Consider the following 23,203-nt stretch of genomic DNA (forward strand, 5'->3'; position numbering starts at 1 on the left):
TTTATCTTGCCTGTTTCGGGACAGGAAAACAAGCAGGCCTGGAGGCAGGTGGGTGGGGCTTATATAAAAAATAAAGAACGGACAAGCTTGTTAGGTGCATGTTGGGAGGCGGGACCCCCTCACTATGGTAATGACTGGGACAAGGAGGTCCTATGAGAGAGTAATACTTTTTCTTAAAGCAGTCCAGGGGCTGTGTTACATAAAGTGCCGGGGGCACAACGGGTGATTGTGTGTACCTTGCATTCCCTGGGGCACGTTGTTAATACAGAAGAGACCACAGGTGCTTGTTGGCGCCTTCTGTAATACCAATAGCGCTGGGACACATAAAGAGCCAGTGCTATCTTCAAGGGGGCGTTCTCTCATTTGGATGGGGGCCTGCCTAATGCAAATGAGGGGATCCCTTTGCTGCTGCGCCTGCGCCGTATTACTGACGCTGGGGCAGAGGCAAGGAAGCCCTCAGGAGGCGCACTATCAGTGCACCCCCTGAGAGGAGAGCAGCCCTCTGGAGGGCGTAAAGGGGGTCCTATGAACCCCCAGAACATCCCCCTGCAGGCGGGTGCAGTCACCTACTGCATCCACCTGCAAGGGTATCTCTAATCCTCTTTAAAAATGCAGGCATTTTGCTGTCTGCACAGTGAAACATGGAGCAGATTCAAAGCAGCTTCTCCGTATTTCACGTGAATGTCCACGTGAATGCGCTGCCCCCAGGCCAGAACGAGTTTGCGGCTGCCCTGGGGCTAGCGCATTCCCCATAAAACCTTTTTAAAGGTGCACCCCGGCACAATGAAGGAAAATGCGCTGCATGTGTAACGCATCCCCAGGCTGCTTTAAAAATAAAAACGTTTTCTTCACCTTCAGTGAGAGCACGTAGTGTTCCCTTGGACCACTGTCTACTCCCTTTGAAGCTGTCACACTGATTCCCAGAGGGGAAGAGGTACAAAAAGGACCCCTTCCTGTGTAAGAATCAGTTACTACCCCAACTTGGGAGTTGGTAACAGATAATAGTTCACGACCAGCATTGAAACCGGAAATAGAGTCACAAACCGTTGACAGGTACTTTATCAATTTGGAAGGAAGGTACTTAACGATGCCCTTCCCAATTGCACCTCGGTATGGGTTTCTAAACCCATTTTACGATTTGGAAAAAGGTTTCTGAACCACAAAATGAGGTTAGTACATCAGAAAAAGTGATTGACAGTTGCAAACCCTTTAATTGAGGGTTTGGGAAAACTAAAGTACTTTGTACATAAGACCAAGTTCCATAAATATTTGCTTGCCTCTGTATTCCTAAACCCATTGTTTGCATCAAATAAGACTGTTTCAACCAGTTGGAACTGGTGGTTGGGTATTTCGGATAATATTGAGGTATTCGACATTCTGTATATGATATTATTGCGGGAAGATCTTTTGTAAAATGAAATCTGACTATAATTGGATTTACTATAACCTCCCATTTCAGCTGAGTGCCCCAACCTGTGTGACCTTGGGCAGATACCTGTGTGTACTCTTCAGCTTATAAACAAGCATGATCATTTGTTCTTGTTTCGTTTATTAAAATACTGCATTGTTAGACTGAACTCATTTTTTTCATATAAAGATTTTTATTTTACATTTCATTAAAATATAGGGATAGGTAAAAGCGTTTTGCTGCAAAGAATTGTATTGAAATGTATTGTGAATCTGTGAATTCTGTACATACTGGCACAATATACAAAACTTTCGGTTTCATTAGAGAGAAGAAAATACCTATTTCTGTGTGTCAATTAAAATTCATTATTGCTCTCTGGTCAGGGCATGGCCGCGTACTCTTACAAATACATGCTGTAACTTAGTAACACAGTTCACAAATTTGCATGCACTTCACAATTAATCGATCCACACATACCATTACGGGTGCATGCATTCACGTCTAAATACCAATGACCTTACTTGAAATAATGTAACATTACAGTAATAACATTTGTAGAAGTAATGCATGCTGGTTTTCTACCAAACAATGTTATGTCCAGCTAGAGACACTTTTAGCAGGTAACCGAAGCTAATGTAATCAAGAAAAAAACAACTACGGGGAGAGACTATGGGTCAGCATTTGATTGGTCAGTATCTGTGTAACTTTGCGTGAAGGGTGGACTCTTTTTCCAGCCTTTGTTTCAAGAGCTTTTGTGCATTAACTAGGCGATGCTCTTTTGGAATCTGTTTTTCTCATACGATTTCATGTTCTCTTTAGGATTGCGGCCTCATAATTCACCCTGAGGAACCTTGTGGATTAAAACCTTTGGCTGCAGAATACCTCAGTACAATGTCACAAGCACAGCTACCAGCATGTGAGAGCGGAGATACCAAAGGTGGGTGTTAAAACATATTAGTGGTGTATTATCTCACCTAGCAAATTTGAAAGGGGATATTGTGTTATTACAGGAGATACATATAAAAGAAGTTGAAGTTGCCAAGTTACGTCGTAATTGGGTGGGTCACGTTTTTGCATCGCCTGGTTCAGGGAAACGTAATGGTGTTGCTATTCTCTGCCATAAACGCTTAAATATCAAGGTAATACACCAGGCCAAGGACGCTGAGGGTAGATGGGTGAGTGCATCTTTGTTAATTGATAACATTCCTGTCACTATTTTCAATGTGTATGCTCCTACTACACAGGACAAACTATTTTGGCCACAGATGCTCACTTCATTGATGCAATCCTCTAATGACTATCTCATCCTAGGAGGGGATTGTAACATGACTGTAGACCCCCTTATTGATCGTCACTCCAAGTGCCATTTCTCTCCCTCTCTGATGCACACTCAATTTACCTCTACTCTCTCCCAACGGTCTCTCGTTGATTCCTGGAGACTTTGCCACCCTACACTCAGGGAATACACATACTACTCACCAGCCCACTCATCACAATCCCGGATCGACTACATTTTTATTTCTAAAGCCTTGATTCAACATATTACCCATTCTGAAATAGGTTCTATTTTAATTTCCGATCACGCCCAGTTTCCTTACACCTAGACCTACTTCCACCTGTAAAAGGCACTAGAAGATGGCGGTTTAACAATTCTCTTTTATTAGATCCCAATTTTACCCCGGCTTTTCTTGAGTTCTCTTCCTTATTTTTTACCGAAAATGAATCTCCTATGATTTCCCCTCAAGTGTTATGGGATACCTTTAAAGCTGCTTCTAGGGATTTCATTATTTCTTTTGTCTCTCATAAAAGGCGTGTTGCTTCCCAATCTTTACAATCGATTAATTTACAAATTAAGCAAATGGAACATTCCTACTACGCGACTAAATCCCCCTCTGATCTAGATAAACTTCTCAAGGCTAAATTTTCATTCAATAAAGCTTCTACTGAAACTGCGAACTTATGCTTACTCAAGTCTAGCGCCAAATACTACACGGCTCAAAATAAGGCTGGCAACCTTCTTGCCAAATACCTTAAAGTTAAGAGGGAACGCACAAGAATAGAATCTATTATTTCCTCATCTAACATCACACTCCATAAAGATGAGGATATTCTGATGGAATTTACAAATTTTTATCAAAAGCTTTATACTCCGGAATCCCCTCCCTTGTCAACTGATATAGGTCAATACTTATCCTCTATCCCCTCACCTTCTTTCCCAGATGTTGACTTTGCCCCTTTGGAGGCTGATATAAGCCTTAAAGACATTCAGGACTCCATTCAAGTGCTTAAAAATGGCAAAGCTCCTGGACCAGATGGTTTTACAATCGAATTCTACTTACATTTTTCTAAGCTGCTGGTTCCTAAGCTTCATCAACTGTTCTCCTTTTTTATCTCTTCCCAAAAATCTGAGGGCTCCTTTCAGGAAGCCTTGATTTGCCTCCTTCCTAAAGAAAATAAAGACCATACCCTATGTAAGAATTACAGACCCATCTCTCTAAGTAATCTGGATTACAAAATCTTTGCAAAAATTCTGGCACTCCGTCTTGATAAAATTTTACCTCACCTGATTGGAAAGGAGCAATGTGGTTTCGTCAAAGGCCGTCACCTCTCGGACAATACTCGACTCTTTTTTAACGTATTAAGTAAATCTCACTCCTACCCTCACTCTTTAGCTGCTATTGCGTTGGACGCCGAAAAGGCTTTCGATAGGGTCAATTGGCAGTTTATGTTTGCAGTTCTTGCTTGGTTTGGTTTTGGTCCGAAATTCCTCGCATACATCTCTTTATTATACTCCTTTCCTAGATCATTTATATTAGCTAATGGCCTTGTTTCTTCTTCATTTCCCTTATTTAGAGGTGTCCGACAAGGTTGTCCCCTTTCCCCTCTTCTTTTTATTTTAGCATTAGAACCTTTTCTGACAAAGCTCCGAGAAAACATCAAGATCACCGGCTTTCCATATGGGGATAAGTATTTGAAACTTTCGGCCTATGCGGATGACATACTTTTATTTATTTCTAATCCTAAATCCTCTATTCCTTCCTTCTTATCCGAAGTTGCTGAGTTCGCGAAGGTGTCAGGTTATAAGTTAAATGTAGACAAGTGTGAGATCCTTCCACTAAATAAATTCTGTTTCCACGCTGACTTTTTGACCTCATCCTTTCATTGGAGCCCGACTCAGATTAAATACTTGGGTTTGTGGTTTAAACCCTCTATTAAGGACACTGTCGCACTAAACCTTAAAAACTTATTAGCAACTCTAAAAGATTCTACAACTCGGTGGCACCCTTTGTTTTTATCTTGGTGGGGTAGATTGGACTCTATTAAAATGATGTTAGTTCCGATAATTTTGTTCTATTTGTCCAATCTTCCAATCAATATACCTAAATCTTTTTATAAAAATATTTATTCCATCTTATCCAAGTTCCTATGGCATCATAAGAAACCTAGGATGTCTTTTGCCAGACTCAAATGCCCTAAGCAGTTAGGTGGAGTTAACTTTCCAGATTTCGCGACGTATCATGCCTCATTTTTTCTCCAACACTCTGTTCCCCTTTTATCTGATCATAATTTTGATGCCCCTTCTCAACCTTTGTGGGTAGATATTGAGTCTTCTTTCTTTCATCCTTTCACCTTTGAAGAATTTATATCTTTGTCCCACATTCCCAAGAACTTTTCCCTTCCCATTCTTAAAAATTCTAGGAAAGCGTTTTCCCCTCTTTTTGTGGATGGTTCTGATGATCGCTCACGTTTCTTGCATTCCCCCCTATGGTACAACCCTCTTATTAAATTAAAAAATAGGACACTCTTTTGGAAAGACTGGAGAGACCTTGGTCTTATTTGGACTCATCAACTGTTTCATGAAGGTTCGTGTGTTTCTTTTTTATACTCTTCAATCTCGTTTCTCTTTACCAGTCTCCTTTGAACCGAAATATAATCTCATACGTGTAGCTGCACAGAGTAGCTATGATTCCCTTTCCTCATCTACCACTCACACTATCCCTTCTCCTCTTCCTCTCCCTTGTTTACTTGCCTCTTCTTCTGCTTCCCAAATTTATAGAAAATTGAGAGAAACTCCTGCTACTCAGGGCAAATCCAAAGTAGAATCGGATTGGGAGACAGACTTAGAGGAATCCTTTTCTCCTACCATATGGCAGAAAATCTGGATCAAGATAAGGAAGTCGTCTCGAGCAGCTAATACAACCCAGACGCTATTTTTCATCTATAATAGACTTTTGATCACCCCTGCTAAATTGAGCGCGATTGACTCTTCTGTGCCTTCTACTTGTTGGACGTGTTCGGCCCCACTAGCAGATCTTAAACATATGTTATTTACATGCCCAGTGACTTACAAATTCTGGAATGACGTGTGGCGGCAGATCAATAAAATCTTTTCAACACACTTCCCCTTTACTCTCTCACATATTTTCCTGGGTAGTCTTTCCGACATATGGTCTCTCTCCACTACAGACACTCCTATTATTGACCTGCTCATAGCTGTGGCGTTTCAACAAATCACTAAGTCGTGGAAGGATGCCTCAAATATTTCTTTTCAGGCTTGGTGGTATGGGGTTTGTTATCACCATAGATTAGACAGGGCCTATGTATATCCCATTACCCTTGCTATTAAACGCGATGTATTATGGATACCAATTACAAACTTTTTGAATGAAGCTGCTCGTTCTCGGCCATTACACAATCCTCGTACAGAGGAAGTTCCCAATCCTCCTTGAACATATTATTGTTGTTTTTTAAACATCAATACGTATAAAATGTTTGTATTCCTGAATATTTCATATGTTATGACTAGAGAAGTCTCTTTATACTCAATTGTACTTTTATACTTCTTATACATGCGTGTTATACAGCAATAATATTTATACTTTTTATATTTCTACTTTGCTCTAATATTTGACAGTCTCTTTTTTCCCTTTTTGTTCCCTTCCCTTACCTCTTCCTTCCCTCCCTTCTCATAGGACAATTTTCTTTGTAATTGAATTTAGTCATGATGTTTTATTACGATTCTGTTATATTTAAATCTCAATAAAATTTTCTTTAAAACTTAAAAAAAAAACATATTAGTGGTGTGCAAGAGATGTTTTGTTTTATTTTGCAAGTCTATCTATCTTCTACTGATTATATATATATATGTATACATACATACATACATACATACTAAGAATACTTCACTCTGCTGGATGGGGTTTACCGGGAACTAGAGTGGTAGGAACAGCATTCTCTGCGCGAACCTTGTTGGTCTCGAATGACCTCCTAGTAAAGTCGCGATTAGTGGACAGTCTTTGTAGGAAGAAGTTATAAAGACAAGAACATTTGGAGTGGAGCAACCTGAAATTAATCACAGAATCTAGGGTGAGGTCCGAGTGATTTGGTCTGTGTCAAAATGACCCTACAAGGTCAATGTTGTATTATTATTATTTTTTAAATTCTGTTTATTTAACATAAAGAAACTTTGGTCATGTTATACAATTCCGTTCCGTTACCTCACAGGGTATACTTGCATCAGTTTATACAGGCGTCAGTACATACTGTTCAACGTAGCAGGCGGAGGTACATTACATACATTGTAGTTCACACTGTACAGTGGTCTTCTGGGGAAGAGACAACCGGCGGTTCACATATCCCTCGCCGGTACACATTCCACTTTGTCCAAATCGATAACCATTTTTTGGGGCATCCCCGTGCAACATATACAGTTTTCTCGCGGACCATACACCAGTCCATATCGTCCTTCCATTTCTTTAAGGTAGGAGGTGCAGCGGCCTCCCATAGTTGCGCTATGTTGCGCTTTGCCACTGTCTGCCCAAGTGTGATCCACAACCTCCCATGTATGGGTAGATCTGTGGGCTCCCACTCATTCAGAAGGCATCTCTTTGCCTCAGGCAACACAGGCACCCCCCACACCACACTCATTACTTTCAGCACGTACCACCAGAAACCATGAATTACTGGGCACTCCCAGAGCACATGTAGGAAGGCGCCCTGCATTCCACAGCCCCTCCTGCAAAGCCCGTCCGTACTACTCCCCATGTGGATCAGTTGGGTCCCTGATAGGTAGACTCTGTGCAAAATCTTCAGCTGTATTAGTTTCAACTTTGCAGATATAGCCACCTCCTTGGGTGAGGAGAGTGCCTCCTGCCATTCCTCATCATCCACCTCCAAACCATCTCTTACCCATTTCTCCCTGAGTGCTGCGAGGGGATCAGGAGTGTGGTGGATGATATTTTTTGTACGTGAGAGATATACATTTGTCGGGCAAATGCCCATCCAGCGGTCTATCCTCGAGCGGGGACGCCTTAGGGAGCTCCGTGCCGGCGCATATGGTTGCCTGCATTTCGTATGTCTGTTGCAGTGTGGCAAATGGCACCACTCCCTCCCTCCCCCACAGGTCCCTGATGTGTGAGATGCCGATGAGGTCCCATTTTGCAAAACCTTTCGTTCGTCCCAGTGTACCCAGCCGCTCCGTATCCCATAGGCGGGTTGCTAATGTAAGTTTATTGGCCCATCCCAGGGCTTTAGTTGCCACACGCCAGATCTGGACCGCATGTTTAGTGGGGCCGGTGAGTAGGTATTTGTTCGGTCTAGAATATAGGGATCTCGTGAAGTCACCCTCCGGTAGCAACCACCTATCCATTCCGTAAGCTGGGTCCTCTCCCCTGCCGTACTGGCAATGGTTTATTGCGGCTAGGTGTGCTGCCCAATAGTACTTCCTGATGTCGGGGAGGGCTATACCTCCATCATACCACCCAAGTGTGAGCTTGCCTAGCGCAATTCGGGGTCTACCGTCCCACAACAAGTCTCTCTGTAAGGACTCGACCTCCCTAAAGAATGCTTGCGGTACAGCGTCTGGGTAGTTTTGAAGAGTATACAAGAATCTAGGCAAAGCCATCATTTTGAAGAGTGCCGCTCTCCCAAGTAAGGATAGGGGCAACTTCTTCCAGACCTCCACATCTCTCCTGAGCCTTTGCAATGGAGGTATCAGGTTTTGGTCATAGCGTCTCCTAACGTTAGTGGTTATGAACATCCCCAGGTAGCGGAAACCATCTTCCGCGATCTGAAAATGTTGTATTATTTAAGTCACTTTCACAAAACCTAAATCCCGTTTTTCTGGAAGCGGGAATATGCTGAATCCTTCCCCAAAATGTCTTTGTCAGGGTTAAAAATGCATGAAGACTTGCGCCAGGATAACATTTCAGCTTGCCCACTACTTGCATTTTATATTTCTTTTTTAAAGTTCTTTTCTGCCTTTGGTGAGAGCACCCTTCTGGGAGGAAGTGGGTGGTGGATGCCTAATGTGCGGCAGTGAAGCTGTTCAGCGGCTTAGCTGCCAATGGTGCAGTCCGTGCAGTGGCACCGCGTCTTAGAGTCGTGAGGAGTCCACTTCACCACAGTTATGGTTGTTTTGTACATCCGATTGGCCCATTTATGACTGTCATGTATATCAGGGTGCCTGATAATGAAGAACATCTATACAATATAGGCAACTATTATAAACATTGATGCCTCTCTAATCTGTTGAATAGGGATTCTGCGGGCACCTGCATAAAGGTATGATCTTGCGAGTCCTTAATTGCGAATATTAAGGAATCGCAATTAAGGACTCGCAAAAGCCTATGCATGTAGGAATCGCTATAAAAATAGCGATTCCTAAACATTCCTTAATTGCGACTCGCAAATTGCGAGTCGCAATTAAGGAATGGCTCCTGTAGGCCCATAGGAATGAATGGGAAATTGCATGCGCAATTTGCGAGTACCAATAGGTACTCGCAAATTGCGCATGCAATTTCAAGGGTGCAAGGGTGTCAAAAGGATACCCTGTTGCACCCCGGGAATTGTGATGTGCACCCATGTTGCGCACACACATATGCATTAAGGGCATGTATGTGTGCAACATGAAACTTTGAAAAATGCACTTTAGTGCATTTTTAAAAGATTTTGCAAATTACCGTCCAGTTCAATTGCTCAGTAATTTGCGGCCCCAAATAGCGAAATCGCTATTTAAAAGTGGTTATTGCCTTGCATTTAAGGAATCTCAAATTGTGATTCCTTAAATGCAATCGCAATTTAAGAAATCACAATAAATTGCGATTCCTTAAATTGCGGGTGCCTTACACCTTGATGCATCTCAATAGCCCTTTTTGCAGGCGCAAACGGCCGATTTTTGCGAATCGCACCGTTTGCACTCGCAAAAAACATTGATGCATGTGCCTGCTAGTATTAATTAAGACCATGTCCAAGGAAATGGTCTATTGTTAATACTTAATCATGAGTCTTGTTGGTTATAAACACAAAATAACATATAAAAAATGTATTTTTACATGTATTGATCAATTTGTTTATTATGTTTAATTTATATTAAATATGATTCATAATAAAATCTTAATTAATCAACAAGTATATGCACATATATCTAATATTACTTACAGGCTTTACATAACCCTTTTGGGTTTTTAATTAAAAAAGGGCTGTTTTTGCTAATCCGGTATTCATCTTATTCACAATTCTTCAATTGTTATCTTATGTGAAGAGTACAAAAAGACTTATGTAGTATACATTTGCATTAAATCAATAATTACATCATTGATGAATCTTTCAACACATAGGGGCCGATTCTGATCCTGGACTTTTATTTTACATACAAATCGGATCCGTATTTTTTTCCATACAAATCGTACAAGTTCCCTCCAACCCGTCAAGTACGATTCGTATGGGAAAAATACATACAGATCGGCCTGATCCTTACAAATCGGATCGGGAAAAGCTGTACGACACGGACTTGTAAAAAAGACCATACAATTTGTAAAAAGGCTGTACAACCCGTCAAGTACGATTCGTACCGGGTTGTCAGTCTGCGATTTGTATGGAAAATGGCCTGTATACGGGGAATGACTCGTACCGGGCTACGAAGCGAGCCCCTATACGCCTCGTACCCTGGTATGACTCGTTCTGGGGGTACGACTCGTACCGGGGTATGGGTCGTATAGGGGTATGAGGCGTACAGGGGTCCCCCCACATGCGAGGCGTGTGTATGGAGCGTACCCCAAAATCGCGCATGTACGCACCGTACATACGCGATTTTGGGGTCCGCACCGTACATACGCACTTTTGGGGTACGGTGCTTGTACGGTGCGTACACGACCAGTACCCCTTCAGCGCATATATACGCACCGTACCCCACTTTCCGTGTCATCGGTACGCACCGTACATACGCACCGTACCCCTGTATTCATGAGGTGTACGACGCGTACATGGGGGGTCCGTCTCGTACTGTTTTCGGGACGTACAATGTTTTCCCGGCACTTTTTGGCTCCTGTAAAAAAAGAGCCGTACGGAGTGCCGTTTGTACGAATCGTACTTGACGGGTTGTAAACTGCTGCCAGGGAATACATGTGAACGTTGCGTTCAGGGCAATCCGAATTGCTTGTATATACGAGTTATATGGTCTTTTTTACAATTTGTATGGAGAGCGTCTATTTGTACGGATCGTACTTCCTAGGTTGTAGGGGAATACTTACAAGTACGAGTTGTATGGGGAAAACGCTCCATACCACGATTTGTACAGCATTTTTCCAGGATCGGAATCGGCCCCATAATGACCATTTTGTGATGTAGAGTTATCGACCATGTATACTAAAGGTTTGGCTGCTCTGTAATATTTCACCTTCATCAGGATATTGTCTTCCTGTGGTTATACGAACAAAACAACAGTTTTGTTGTCAAAAGGCAAGATTTACTAAAGGCAGTAAACCTGAGGTTGCACCAAAATGGTGCTCCTACCACAGAGAAGTGCAATGAGGCTAAATATCTTTATTTCTCCTCATTATTTCCACTTTCCAATTGTGCTCCTTTCAGCAGCACACATAGAAAAAGGAAAAATCCTCTAAGGATTGTTTTTATGCAGGAAAGTATACCTTCCTGTGCAAAAACAATCCTGCCCCTGACGCAAGCACCTTTGCACCACTGAGCAAAGGTGTTTGCGTTGGTGCTATGCACCGCACTGTCCCCCAGGAGGGAGTAGAAGCATGCCATGTCTCAGTAGAAATGGCGCATTTCTGCTCTCCCCATTATATGTAATACAGTGCGCTGTGCTAACTGAAATGTTAGTAAATCTATCCCTTAGTTTCTCTGCAGCTCAGTCTCGGCTGCCCTAGTGGCACTGACTAACTAAATCTGGAATAAGGGAGAAGTGAGCTCTACCTAAATATGTGCCACCTGGCATCAATCAACTGCTGTGGTTCAAGCTCAATGTGCTGTGGCAACAAATGATTGATGGAATGCTGAATGAATAATACATTCACCCCGTCAAGTGATCTGGGTTAAATCAATCGCTATTTTGCTCACTATGCCACCCCAGTTTAGACCTAGCCATATGCAAAGCAGTCTTGACCCTGCTCCTCATGGCAACGGTCCAGTCCAAACTTCCAAGCCGGGTCCTGCCTAGACCAGAAACAAGCATCCTGGAACCTGTTTCGATGTAACACCCTTCATCCTCTAGGTAGGCTTGATTCCAGTGGCACAGCGAGCAAGGGACCCAGGTCTGGGCATACCCATCCCACAGTGCTGTGGCAACAAATGATGAACGTAATGCTGAATGAATCAAACATTCACCCCAGTCAAGAGATGTGGGTTAAATCCATCATTCTGTTGCTCATTACACCACCCCAGTTTGGACCCAGCCACATGCAAATTAGCCTTGACCCTGCTCCTCATGGGAACAGTCCTGCTCAATTGCCAAGCCGGGTCCTCCATGGACCAGAAACAATCATCCTGGAACTGGTTTCGGGGTAACACCCCTCATCAGCCAGGCTAGCTTGAATCCAGTGGCACAGCGAGCAAGGGACACACGTCTGGGCATACCTATCCCACTTAGGGCGAAAAGTGCCAACATTTATTCCTTATGTTTTTGTCACCCTAAGTCGGAAGGGTATGCCCAGACGTGAATCCCGTGCTCACTGAGCCACTGGATTCAAGCTAGCCTGGCTGGTGAGGGGTGATGCCCCAAAACCAGTCCCAGGATGCTTGTTTCCGGTCCATGGATTGACAGAAGAGGTCTAGTAGGATCAACTTGAAGACTAACCGTTGAGTAGAAGGTCATATGACTGTGACATGTCTGCGTTACCTGGGAGTAAAATCTGCTCCCAGGGAAGAGTGTTTCTGGGCATAAATGATAGCCATACCTTGGGAACTATAATGACCTGCCAGGGGAGTATGAGCTGAGTTTGAGCTTATGTAGGCTAGTCCAGACAACATAAAACCTTGTACACCAAGATTCTGTCCCCATGCCTGCTGTACTCAGTGTATGTGATCAGGTAATTTCTTGTCGGTAGTTCTGTCCTTATAATTTTGATGTAAAGCCAGTCTATAAATCAGTGAAGCAAATTATTTGGAGTTAGTTCCGAGAAAAGTTTCAAAAACATCTCAATGCAAAAAATGTCACATCTTGCATCAAAAATAGTTTACTAACTCTTCATTATCCTTGTCTTTTTTGGGTCATAAATATATATATAAAAAGGGTAAATAATTGACTCATGGTACCAAATTCACAGTAACATTTATTTGATCTACTAAATGATTTTCCTGGTTTTTAGGACAGTGGGTTGTTCCATGCCTCAGTTGTACCGACAATCGAACCTGCGACTGGCGAGCCATAATGTGGCAACCTCACAACTGTCAGCATCTTGTCCCGACGAAACCAGAAATTCTGCAGTGTGTGGAAGGAAAAAAGGTATTGTTCATGTGAAACATTTGCACTGACCTTGCTTCTTGTCTCCACCTTTGAGATGACTTTCTGTGATCTGGAGATGAACTTTGGACCTTTGCTCTGCACGGCTGTAGTGATACAATACATGTTGCAGGGACATGGAAGTACAGGTGCAAATGCAGAGCACATAATTAAGGTGATCTGCTTTGCCTGCATTCGTCTAGCTCCTCCCACACATGCTGATCTCTGTTTCCCACCACCCATCTTAAATATGTACCTAGATTCCTGTCCAACAGGCAGGTATGCTGATGTGGGCATGGACAACTCAGGAATATTGATATCTGATTTTGCTGTAGGTATTACATACTCTTTGACTAAGGCCCATATTATTATGAATGGCAGAATTGCTCCTGGAGCAATAACTCCAGGTGGAATTCTACTGCTCGCAGTAACAATGTCCCCAGGCCCAGAATCATCAGGTCTGTAAACACTTGACCTGATAATTCTGGGCTTGTCTATGCTTCTGCAGAGTCTGGGCGCAACAGTGCAGCCTGGCCCCACATAAACTGTGACAGCTGGCATGGATCCGATAGTGGGGCATGTCTTGCTTGCGCCTATCAGATAATACAGCTCCCACATGATGGCTCATCACCCGGCGAAGCAAAATAATTTAACAGAGCACCTTTAGAAAAGGGTTTTATTTTACAAAATGCAAGGACTCTCTCTCTCTTAGAATAAGGCTTGGGGTTTTATTTTACACAATGCTCTCTAACAGAAAGGCTTTCCCAGATGCCAAATGCACAAGATTCAAATACACAAAGAGATATATATGTTTGTATGCAAGCAATAATAACACACTTGGTAAATATAATGCATGAATAATACTGATGAATAAACAAGCAGCAAATAATATGAAATAAGATTCAAGAAAATATACGGGGACGTCCTGCAAGAGTTCAGAAATATACATATACATCCAATGAGTACTTTGGAGGTGTACCTTGACTCACTCACACATCACAAAGAAAACACATCAAATAATCAAAGCCACTGGCTAAACATCACAAGGGCAATAACCAAAACTCAATACTTCACCTGGTGCAAACCCTGCATATCAGCCCACTCCTGACTGGGGAAGTTAAACAGCCGTGATTGAGAGCCTCAGCAACCAGGGTCCATGCTACGAGGTAGACGCGTACGTCCCCACTCGGATTCCAAACTCCCGGTTTCTGAGTCAACAACCCTCAGCTTTATGATCTCAAAGCACACTAGAAGGTTCGGGAAAGACCTACCCCCGGGCCAGAGGAATCTTACCAGAACTGGCAAGGTTCCAAGCAAGCATTCCCATGGCAGGAAGGAGTTCTCACGTCCCCTTCTCCAAATCTCGCATGTTCCAGCCTTTATCTTGATGAAGCTCACAAAGCCTTCAGGATACATTAAACAAAAAACAATCCTTGAACGTGAATAACACACTAAATTCAGTTAAAATAATGGTAGTCAAAGGTCATTACAGGGTGTCAGACCACAAGAGTGCCTCTAGCACTACAGGGCAATGGAAGAAAAAAACAAACCACACACCTCTTCACGGCTGCGTCTCTTCTCCGTTGTCTCTCCGCCGCTTCTCTTCCCGGAGGGACGCAGAAACCACACAGGCTCCCCTAAGCCAATCATGACTTTGTTGTCACTATGAGAGCAGCGCTGTGATTGATCTAAGCGCTGTGGTTCAGGGCTCAGACAGGGGCCAGGAGCTGGTGCATGTTCTCCACACAGGCTGTGCATTACAGCCTGGTGGAGAACATGCTAAGCGTGCATAACTGTTTGGCCGTTCCAAAACGCCGTTCATGCGCACTTAGAAAGTGGTCCAACCACTCACCCCGCTTTCTGAGGAGCCAAGCCTTGCCCCGCCCCACAAAACTACTACAGCAGGGAAAAATACAATGATAATAACATTGTGTTATTATCATTTTATTTTTCCTTTTTTGCACTGTTGAAAAGCAGTGGAGCGACGCTGCTGTGCCTTAGGAGGAGCTGCCAGTGCACATAACCCTGCAGCAACATTGGGGGATCAGACGATGCTACTCTCAGGCAGGCTAAAGCTTGCCTTAACTTCCTTGTGGCCCCACCTTAAGTCTTACCCCCACCTGTCTTGCCACTGAAGCTTTTAGGAGGTAGAAAGTGCCAGTGGTTTTCTCCCCAGAAAAAAGCACATTAATGACCAGGGGACCTATAGGGTGCACTTTCCCTGTTTGCACCACGACACACTTAAAAACAGGTGCACCAGGCACAAACAGGGGAAGTGTGCCCTAGTACATTAAATGCGCTGCCCCCATGACAGCAGCAAAGTCTTGCTGCCCTGGGGGCAGCGCATTCAAGTGAAAAATGGAGCGGGTTTGAAGCAGTCACTCCATGTTTCACTATGTAGGCGGCAACCCACTCGCACTTTTGAATGAGAAGAGAGATCCCCTTCCAGGCAGGTGCAGTGAGTGACTGCACCCGCCTGCAAGGGGATGTGTGGAGTTCCATAGGACCCCCTTTCTCTCCGCTAGAGGGCTGCCATCAGGGTCGCACTGACAGTGCACCACCTGACAGCTTCTTTGCCTCTGTGTCTGCTTCTATAATACGGCACGGGTGCAGAGGCAAAGGGATTCCCTCATTTGCATGGAGCCATGCCCCCACGCAAATGAGGGAATGCCCTCTGATGATAGTGCTGGTGCTATATGTGCACCAGTGCTATCTGTATTAAATGAGGGGCCGCACAAGTGTCTGCGGCCTCTTCTGTAACACCAAAGTGCCCCGGGGGCTTGCAAAGTGGGCGCAAACGCCTGTGGCGCCCCCGGGATACATTGAATAATACAGCCCCCGGTATTTACAGGTCTCTGCAGATATTCCCCATTTCAGGGAAAAAACTTCTGATTGATGAAATGTGGTTTGTCAATACAAGATTTCCAAATTCTGGTTACCTTGTACTGAAGGCGTAGGTGTAATGTTGAGTAAGTCTGTCTATAATTAACTACATGCAAAATTTTCATCATGACCCAATGTTTTAAAACAACCTTGTCATACACAAAAAGTAGCTTAAGGGGGAATAATAATCAGGTTGCCCCCCACTCATTCACTTACAGATCCACAAAACCTGATTATTTTCGAACACTAATTTATTACCGAATATCAGATGCAGTTAAAACATTGTCTTTGCTCTGATTTACGTAAAAACCATCCCATGAGCAGAGACAATGTTTAAACTGCTCCTGATATCCGGTATTAAAACAACCTTGTGCCTGGTCTCTACTTTGTTAGTTGCTTGATTGATGTTTACCTATCGTCTTCAGACTTCACTTGTAGATGCTCCGTCATAGCCCGAGTTGCAGTAGCACTGTATGAGGTGTAAGGCAGAGGTTGGCTTCAGTTTGTGTGTCTCTACAGAATGTCAGTCGCAGGTGGACAACTGAAGCCTTGGTCCATATTGTAGGTCTACTTATCAGGCAGTTTCCACACTAAAAATATAATGTATTAAAGCAAGGCCTTTATTTTGAAGTGATGCATTTGTTGGGTTTGACATGGGCAATGTGTGTGAAGATTTTTTTTTGAAGTTTAAGTTTATTGAAGAAAAAGAATTGAATAGAACAAAAACACATTTCATATATATATAAGTAGATATAACCTAATTAGATATATAATTTACATCAAGAACAATTTATGAAAGGTAAAAAGGAAGAGACATACAAGGAAGGAGGGGGAGGGGGGGAGAGAAACAAGGGAAGCAAAAAACAATAAGGAATTACATCATCAAAATAAGATATAATACCTGAGCTCTAAATTTATACGCATAGAAAAAATAGAATTTAAGAAAAAAAAATATATGTGAAGATTTTGACATTTGCAAAACAAATCTAAAGATGTTGAAGAAATGAACAGGTGCCTGCATTTAAATGCTAGCATTCCAGGATTATTATGCTTCTAATCAGATTCATAATATGGTGCTCTATAGGTAATAAGTTGAAGGACAAGTATCCCCTTGTCTCTGTTTCTTGGAGTGAGCAGAGCTCTTATCAAATGAAATCTGTCTCTTTTCCTGACATGTTTCACAAGTCTCAAATGAGTCTGTCTTGTAGTACTGCCTGTTTTTGGTATATTTATTGACTATTGTACAATTGTGACTTAGATGCCAAAACTGGCCAAAGGATAACTTCTCGTTTAAGCCCTCTGACAAGAACTCAGAATAGTATTTGTCATGTCACCAGTAAAAGGCCCCTACATAAAAAATCTAAATATTTTTTTGGTTTCTTGAAAAGTGAATTAAGGATTAGTATCACAGTGCATAACCTTGTCATAACATTCCCCTGGATGTTGCACAGATTCTGCCAAAATGAAACGCAAGCAAAAGACACACAATTGTCCATCAACTGTTCTTTTCGCATTTGTCACCCCGAGTGAGACGGGTATGCCCAGACGTGGGTCCCGTGCTCTCCATGCCACTGGAATCAAGCTATCCTGGCTGAAGAAGGGTGAAACCCCGAAACCGGTCCTAGGATGCTTGTTTCCAGTCCAGGGAGGACCTGGCCTGGCAGTTCGGGCTGGACTGTTCCCATGAGGCACAGGGTCAAGACTGATTTGCATATGGCTGGGTTCAAACTGGAATGGCATGGTGAGCAAAAAAACGATGGATTTAGGCCCAGATCTCTGTACTGGGGTGTATGTATGACATTGTTCTGCATTCTGTCCATCAACTGTTGTTTTTGCAAATGAAACGCAAATCATAAATATAGCTAGTCTACTATATCCTAGATAAAAAATCTCCCACGTTAGCGTCAAATGTTGCTCCTGTACTTGTTACTTTCTTCTGTGTGTTGATTTTCTCGTTGAATAAAAAATAATTTACCGGCTGAGCAATTTTATTATTCACAATATATTAGAAACTCTTTGTGGGTAGGTGAGTGTGTGGACTATCTGTATAAGGTTATTTTAATGGCCACTAAAGATGTTCTTTTAAGAATATTTATTTATAAAACTTTACTATCCAAAGTGACTTTTATCTGTGTATATGTATTGAATTAATTGCTTTTGCCTTTGGCATCGTCACAGCAGTGTCCACAATATAAAATGTAATTAGTCCATCTGTAGTTTTAAGAAGAGATCGCAATACTTTAAGAGGGGTTCTTAGATCAAGTTGATTTCTGAAGTACTGCAATGCATTTAAAAGTTTTGTAGATTTTCATACACGGTTAGAAAAATGGCTGTCATTTGTGGCTGGTCATATTGCTCAAAAACTCCATGTTTATACATAATTTAATATAATTTTTCTCATTTTAAATCTCCATCTTTATGAGTTGTAAATCCCTTAGATTATAAACCAAAGTATTATATAAGTCTGCACGCCTCAGTTAGGAAAGCTCCAACCTCCAAAATGTACAAGGATTCCATTTCTGACTAGGCCCATTCTGTTTATAAAATCTACAACGTTTTATCCTTTTTAAGTACTCACTTAAAGACCCCTATGTGCACTCACATGCTCCCAGTGGGAGGTTTGAAAGCTGAAAGAGTGGGGAGCACATTTTTGGGAGGAGAGGTCTGGGTGCCAAATGTATTAAGATACTGTTCACAAAAGTGGTTGCAAATTACGACTCTACTTTTTGTAACCAGTATTTTATTTTGGTTACCAGCCTATGCCCAAATAAGTCAGTTAAGAAAATACCGAATCAGAAGGACCTGCCTAATGAATTTTAAGTAGGCAGGTCACAATTTGTAACTCCCTACAATTGGGTACAAAGGCAGAGATGATGGCCTGCAAAGGACAGCATACCACTAAGCTTTTCTTAACATTTCAACACTAAAAACCTTTTTTAAGCAGTTTAGTTTCCTTAAGGGAAAAGGAGCTGCTTCTCAAATTAAAAAAGTTTTCAGTTTTAAAAAACTTCCGTGAGAGTTGGCAGTGCTCCCCGGAGGGGAGATCCATTCTTGGGAGGAGTGGTTGTCCAGTGGTTAAGGGGACAGATCTTGTCCGCAGATACTGTATATAATATTTGGCTCATGTAAATGGGGACGTTTTTTAGAGAACCCTGGGTTCTTTGTGGGGTAGTGAGGTTCGTAATCTGTGTTTCTGAATATTTATTTAAAAGCTCGACTCCTGGCTGAACATTTCGAGCTCAGTCAGTAGTGATGAAATTGAGCTCTGCGGAGTCGACAAAGCCACGAGAATGTCATCGGCATAAAGGACTAATTCACGTTCATGGCTACCAATTTTTGAATTCATGATCATGCGATTTTATCTGATTATTTCAGCTAAGGGTTCCATGAGGAGTGCAAAGAGGACAGATGACGGAGCAGACCTGCCTCATGCGTCTGCACACCTTGAATGACTCTGATGTCTTGCCGTTCACTCTCACTCTAGTTTTGGGTAGGGAGCTACTGCTCAAAACTTACATTTTGAATTTTGAGCCAAACCCTCATTTTTTCTGGAGAAAGAGCCAGTGAATGCCATCAAACTCATCAGTGTACTTTGACATTGTTGAAGATGTGAAGGATCATCTGGTGTTGTCACTGCATCATCTTTCCAGCTTAACACCAGCTTGGTAAGAGTCCGCCAGCTCCTGCATGAGCGGCTTAAGTAGTTACACCATGATGGTTGTGAATATCGTAGCATCAACGTTTAGGAGGGATATGGTGTATATGATGCCCAGGCTGAGAGGTCTTTCCCGGGCTAGGAAATGATGGTTATAACAGCTTTGTTCATGGCGTCAGTGAGTGTGCCTGAGGGGTTGTAAAGGCATGTTAGTATCAGGATATAAGTGGGCGGAAAGCCTTGTAACATGCTGGTATGTATCCATTCAGGCTAGGAGCTTTATTAAGTTGATGTTTTGTGGGCTTACTGGTGGGTTAGGACTAAAGTTGTAGCTGTGGATAAGTAGGGCACTATGTCTGTGCCTGGGGTGCCATCTGTTGCATATAGGTACCCATAAAAGTGTCAGAAAGTCGGGGCGGTGCCTTTGTCTGATCTTACTTGTTCACCCTTGTAGTTAGTAGTTTCTGTAATTCTATCTTTGTATAATCTGCTTCTTAGTTTGTAGGTCAGTTGTTTGCCTGCCTTATTTCCTCTTTATATTACTGTTGGTGTTTGTGGAGCAGTGCATACTCTGCTCTGTCCATGTCTTTGGTTTGTTTCATGGTTAACAACAGTTGTCGCCAGACTTTGTGTGCCCCGGTTTGCTCATGACTGGCTTCTAGATCTCCCTCCCTCCCCTTGAGTTCCTCCCTTTTACCCTTCTTGTCCATATTGAGTTTTGCTACTGTGGCGCTGAGCTCTCCCCGAATTACAGCTAGTTTATCCCATAATATGAGGGTATCCCATAGTGTGGCTATTTAAGTTCCATGGAATGTCATTATATGTCATGAATCATTGAATTGTCCCCCGTATTTCAATTTGAGCATGTTCACTCTTAATTAGATTGCCATTTACTCTCATGTCCAGGCTGGAGCTTTATGCTCAGGAATCCCTCTAGGTAACATACATTGGGGCATGATCCGACAAGGTTGATACACATATCTCGGCCTGCATTGCCCTGGCCAAAATGTGTAATGTGCCCAGGAAATACTCTAGTCTGGTCTATGATGGGATGCTGAGTAGAAAGAGTTGTCTCTAGTGGTGGGGTTCAGGGTACGCCATATGTCTATAAGGCCCAGGTCATTTGTCCCATTTTTAGATAGTTAACCTGTTTGGCCCTCTCATCTAGTATTGTACCTAAGACAATATTAAAATCACTCTCCACTATAACTTCCCTGTCTGAGGAGGCCATGACCTTTGGATAACTCTTTGTTGATTCTCAATGGAGCCATATATGATTGCTTTAGAGAGTGTAAGCTCATTCAAGGAGACCCATGTTGCCAGAATCCTCACTGCGCTTTGGCGACTCTATTTAAAACTTTCCCTTCAAACTTATTAACTGTCAGTAGAGCTACTGCCTCTCTCTTGCTAGGTCCGGAGGAGAGGTATTGCCAGGAGAACTATTTAGATTTTAACTGACTCCAGTCGCCTTTGAAGAGGTGGGTTTTCTGTAATAGGCCTCTGTCACTTGTGGAGTCTTTAAGAATTGTGAGAAGTGCCAGGAGCTTCACTGGGGTATTCAAATCCCTTATGATTAAGCTCAGTATTTTAATCATTTATGTGTTGTGAGCGGGGTTTGCTTTCTTTATCCAGTCATGTTATCTAGAAGTAGAGTATGTGTTTCAATCTGTATGAGTATATGTGATGATATGTGAGTGAATGTATGCTCTGGGATGATCCAAAAATTACTACCTAGAGTCAAAACAACTTGTAAAACTCCCCCCAACTGGAGATGAAACTGTGAAGTGGTATTTATCTGGGTGCTCCAGTAGGAACACACAGGCACCTTCGACTTTCAGATTAGTCATACAGTTCCCTGTCCTGTCCCAACCCTAAGATGTTCACTTGTATTGCAGTCGTCAGTCTCCAACCCACCTCATAGGTATTTTACCATCATCTCCTGCAGATGATCGGTCCATCGCCCCCAGCTGCTCGGCGTCCAGTTCATCATCCAATTCTTCATCAGCTCCTGTTGGGGAAGTCACTCTCTGCCTCGCCCCCCTTGATCACAGCTCTCTGTTTGCGACAGATTTCTTCCATGGAGGTATTTTGAGAGTGAACATCATAGTCCATCTTCCTTGATGACTTGTGAGTTCCTTACAGCCTTGAACTAGTGCGGGTGTGCCCTCCTGAGGCCCTAAAGTGGCTAAAAAAGTGTGTGACTCCAAGGGGGTACACATAGAGTGTGTTTCATTATTCGAAGTGAAGGTTAAGTGGAAAGGGTGACTCCATCTAGATTTTACTCCTTGGTGTCTCAAGCACCTAGTAGCTTGTCTAAGTAGTCATCACATTTGTAATATGATGGGGGACAGGTCTTGATAGAGCCACAATTTCGCCTCTTCGAGTAGGATTTGGCCAGCGAGTGAGCTTCCATCAGAATGTCTTTTTTCTGTTTCTATGTGAACAGGTCAAGATGCATTGATGAATAGCTGGAGATCTGGTAGGATGGCCGTTCAATGCACTCTTTCAAGGAAGATCTTGGTGGAGCTGTTAGCTCTGGCTAGATGTGTCTGAATTTATTTTTGATGTTGCTTTCGATGTCACCTTTCACTCCATTGCGGGGAACACCTCTAATTCTGATTGTTACTTCGTCTGTTTTCAGTGCCTTTCAGGTGGCATTGTGGAAATTTAGCTTGCAAACTGAACATTATCTGCGCCATCTTGTCTCTCCCCAGCGCGACACACAGGAAAGCGCACGGCAGCCATTTTAGGCACCCTGGTCTCTCCCTGCTCATTGCCGATCGTCAGCGCGTCCCCCTGGCGCTGCAAGCATCCCCCGCGCGCCGGCCACCCCCGCTCTCTCATACACGGGCCATAAACCCTCTCCTTCTGCGCGACCCTGCCATGGAACCACATCCCACGCCTGACCGGCATCCCATACATGGTCATGCATCTCTTTGATAACCCCCTTCCTCTGCGCCCCATTGTCCGAACCGATCCCAGGCCATCACCTAGCCCTGCGGATGCAGTTTATTACCCCTACTGTAAGGGAAACACCCCACATCAAAGGGATTACAGTAGATCAAAGCCCCTACCCCCCTGAGACCCGGCCGGTCGCACACACCCCCGGGAATTGGCGGAATGTCCAGCTGTGTGATAGCCATCTCCTACTGTGGATGGGGTGGGGACTTCCACTGTAGATATGTGTGGGAACGAGCTCGAAGTGGGGATTCCGAGGATGTTCTTTCATGTTCCAAGACAATCTCAAGAATGTGCCATGTATGATAAACTCTGCAATAAAGTCATAAACCTGTGTATAAGAGGCCAGGCCTCAGAGATGCAGTTAGAGCACCTCGTGACGATACCTTGCTGTCTGATCTGATGTGTTCTGCTCCGACGGAATAAAAACTTTGTTTCCTGCCTTCCAGTCTCCGGCGCCTGCCTCTTTCATTGGTAAATTACCGAATGGTATGAGAGGCGATTACCGCCGGGCAATACTTGAAGGGTTATCGACTGAAACTGCCGCTACCATTTAACAATT

The 23,203-nt window shown here is 43.2% G+C and overlaps 1 protein-coding gene across 1 annotated transcript in view; it reads left to right on the forward strand.

Moving 5' to 3' along the window:
* Positions 1–23,203, forward strand: part of CPED1 (cadherin like and PC-esterase domain containing 1) — a 269,952-nt gene that overhangs the window by 182,480 nt on the left and 64,269 nt on the right. Inside the window, 2 exon segments of the mRNA XM_085654157.1 lie at positions 2,228–2,345; positions 13,012–13,148. Coding sequence (XP_085510283.1) covers positions 2,228–2,345; positions 13,012–13,148 — 255 coding nt within the window.

This window comes from Triturus cristatus, chromosome 4_1, assembly GCF_964204655.1.
Source record: "Triturus cristatus chromosome 4_1, aTriCri1.1, whole genome shotgun sequence".
Classification (NCBI taxonomy): domain Eukaryota; kingdom Metazoa; phylum Chordata; class Amphibia; order Caudata; family Salamandridae; genus Triturus; species Triturus cristatus.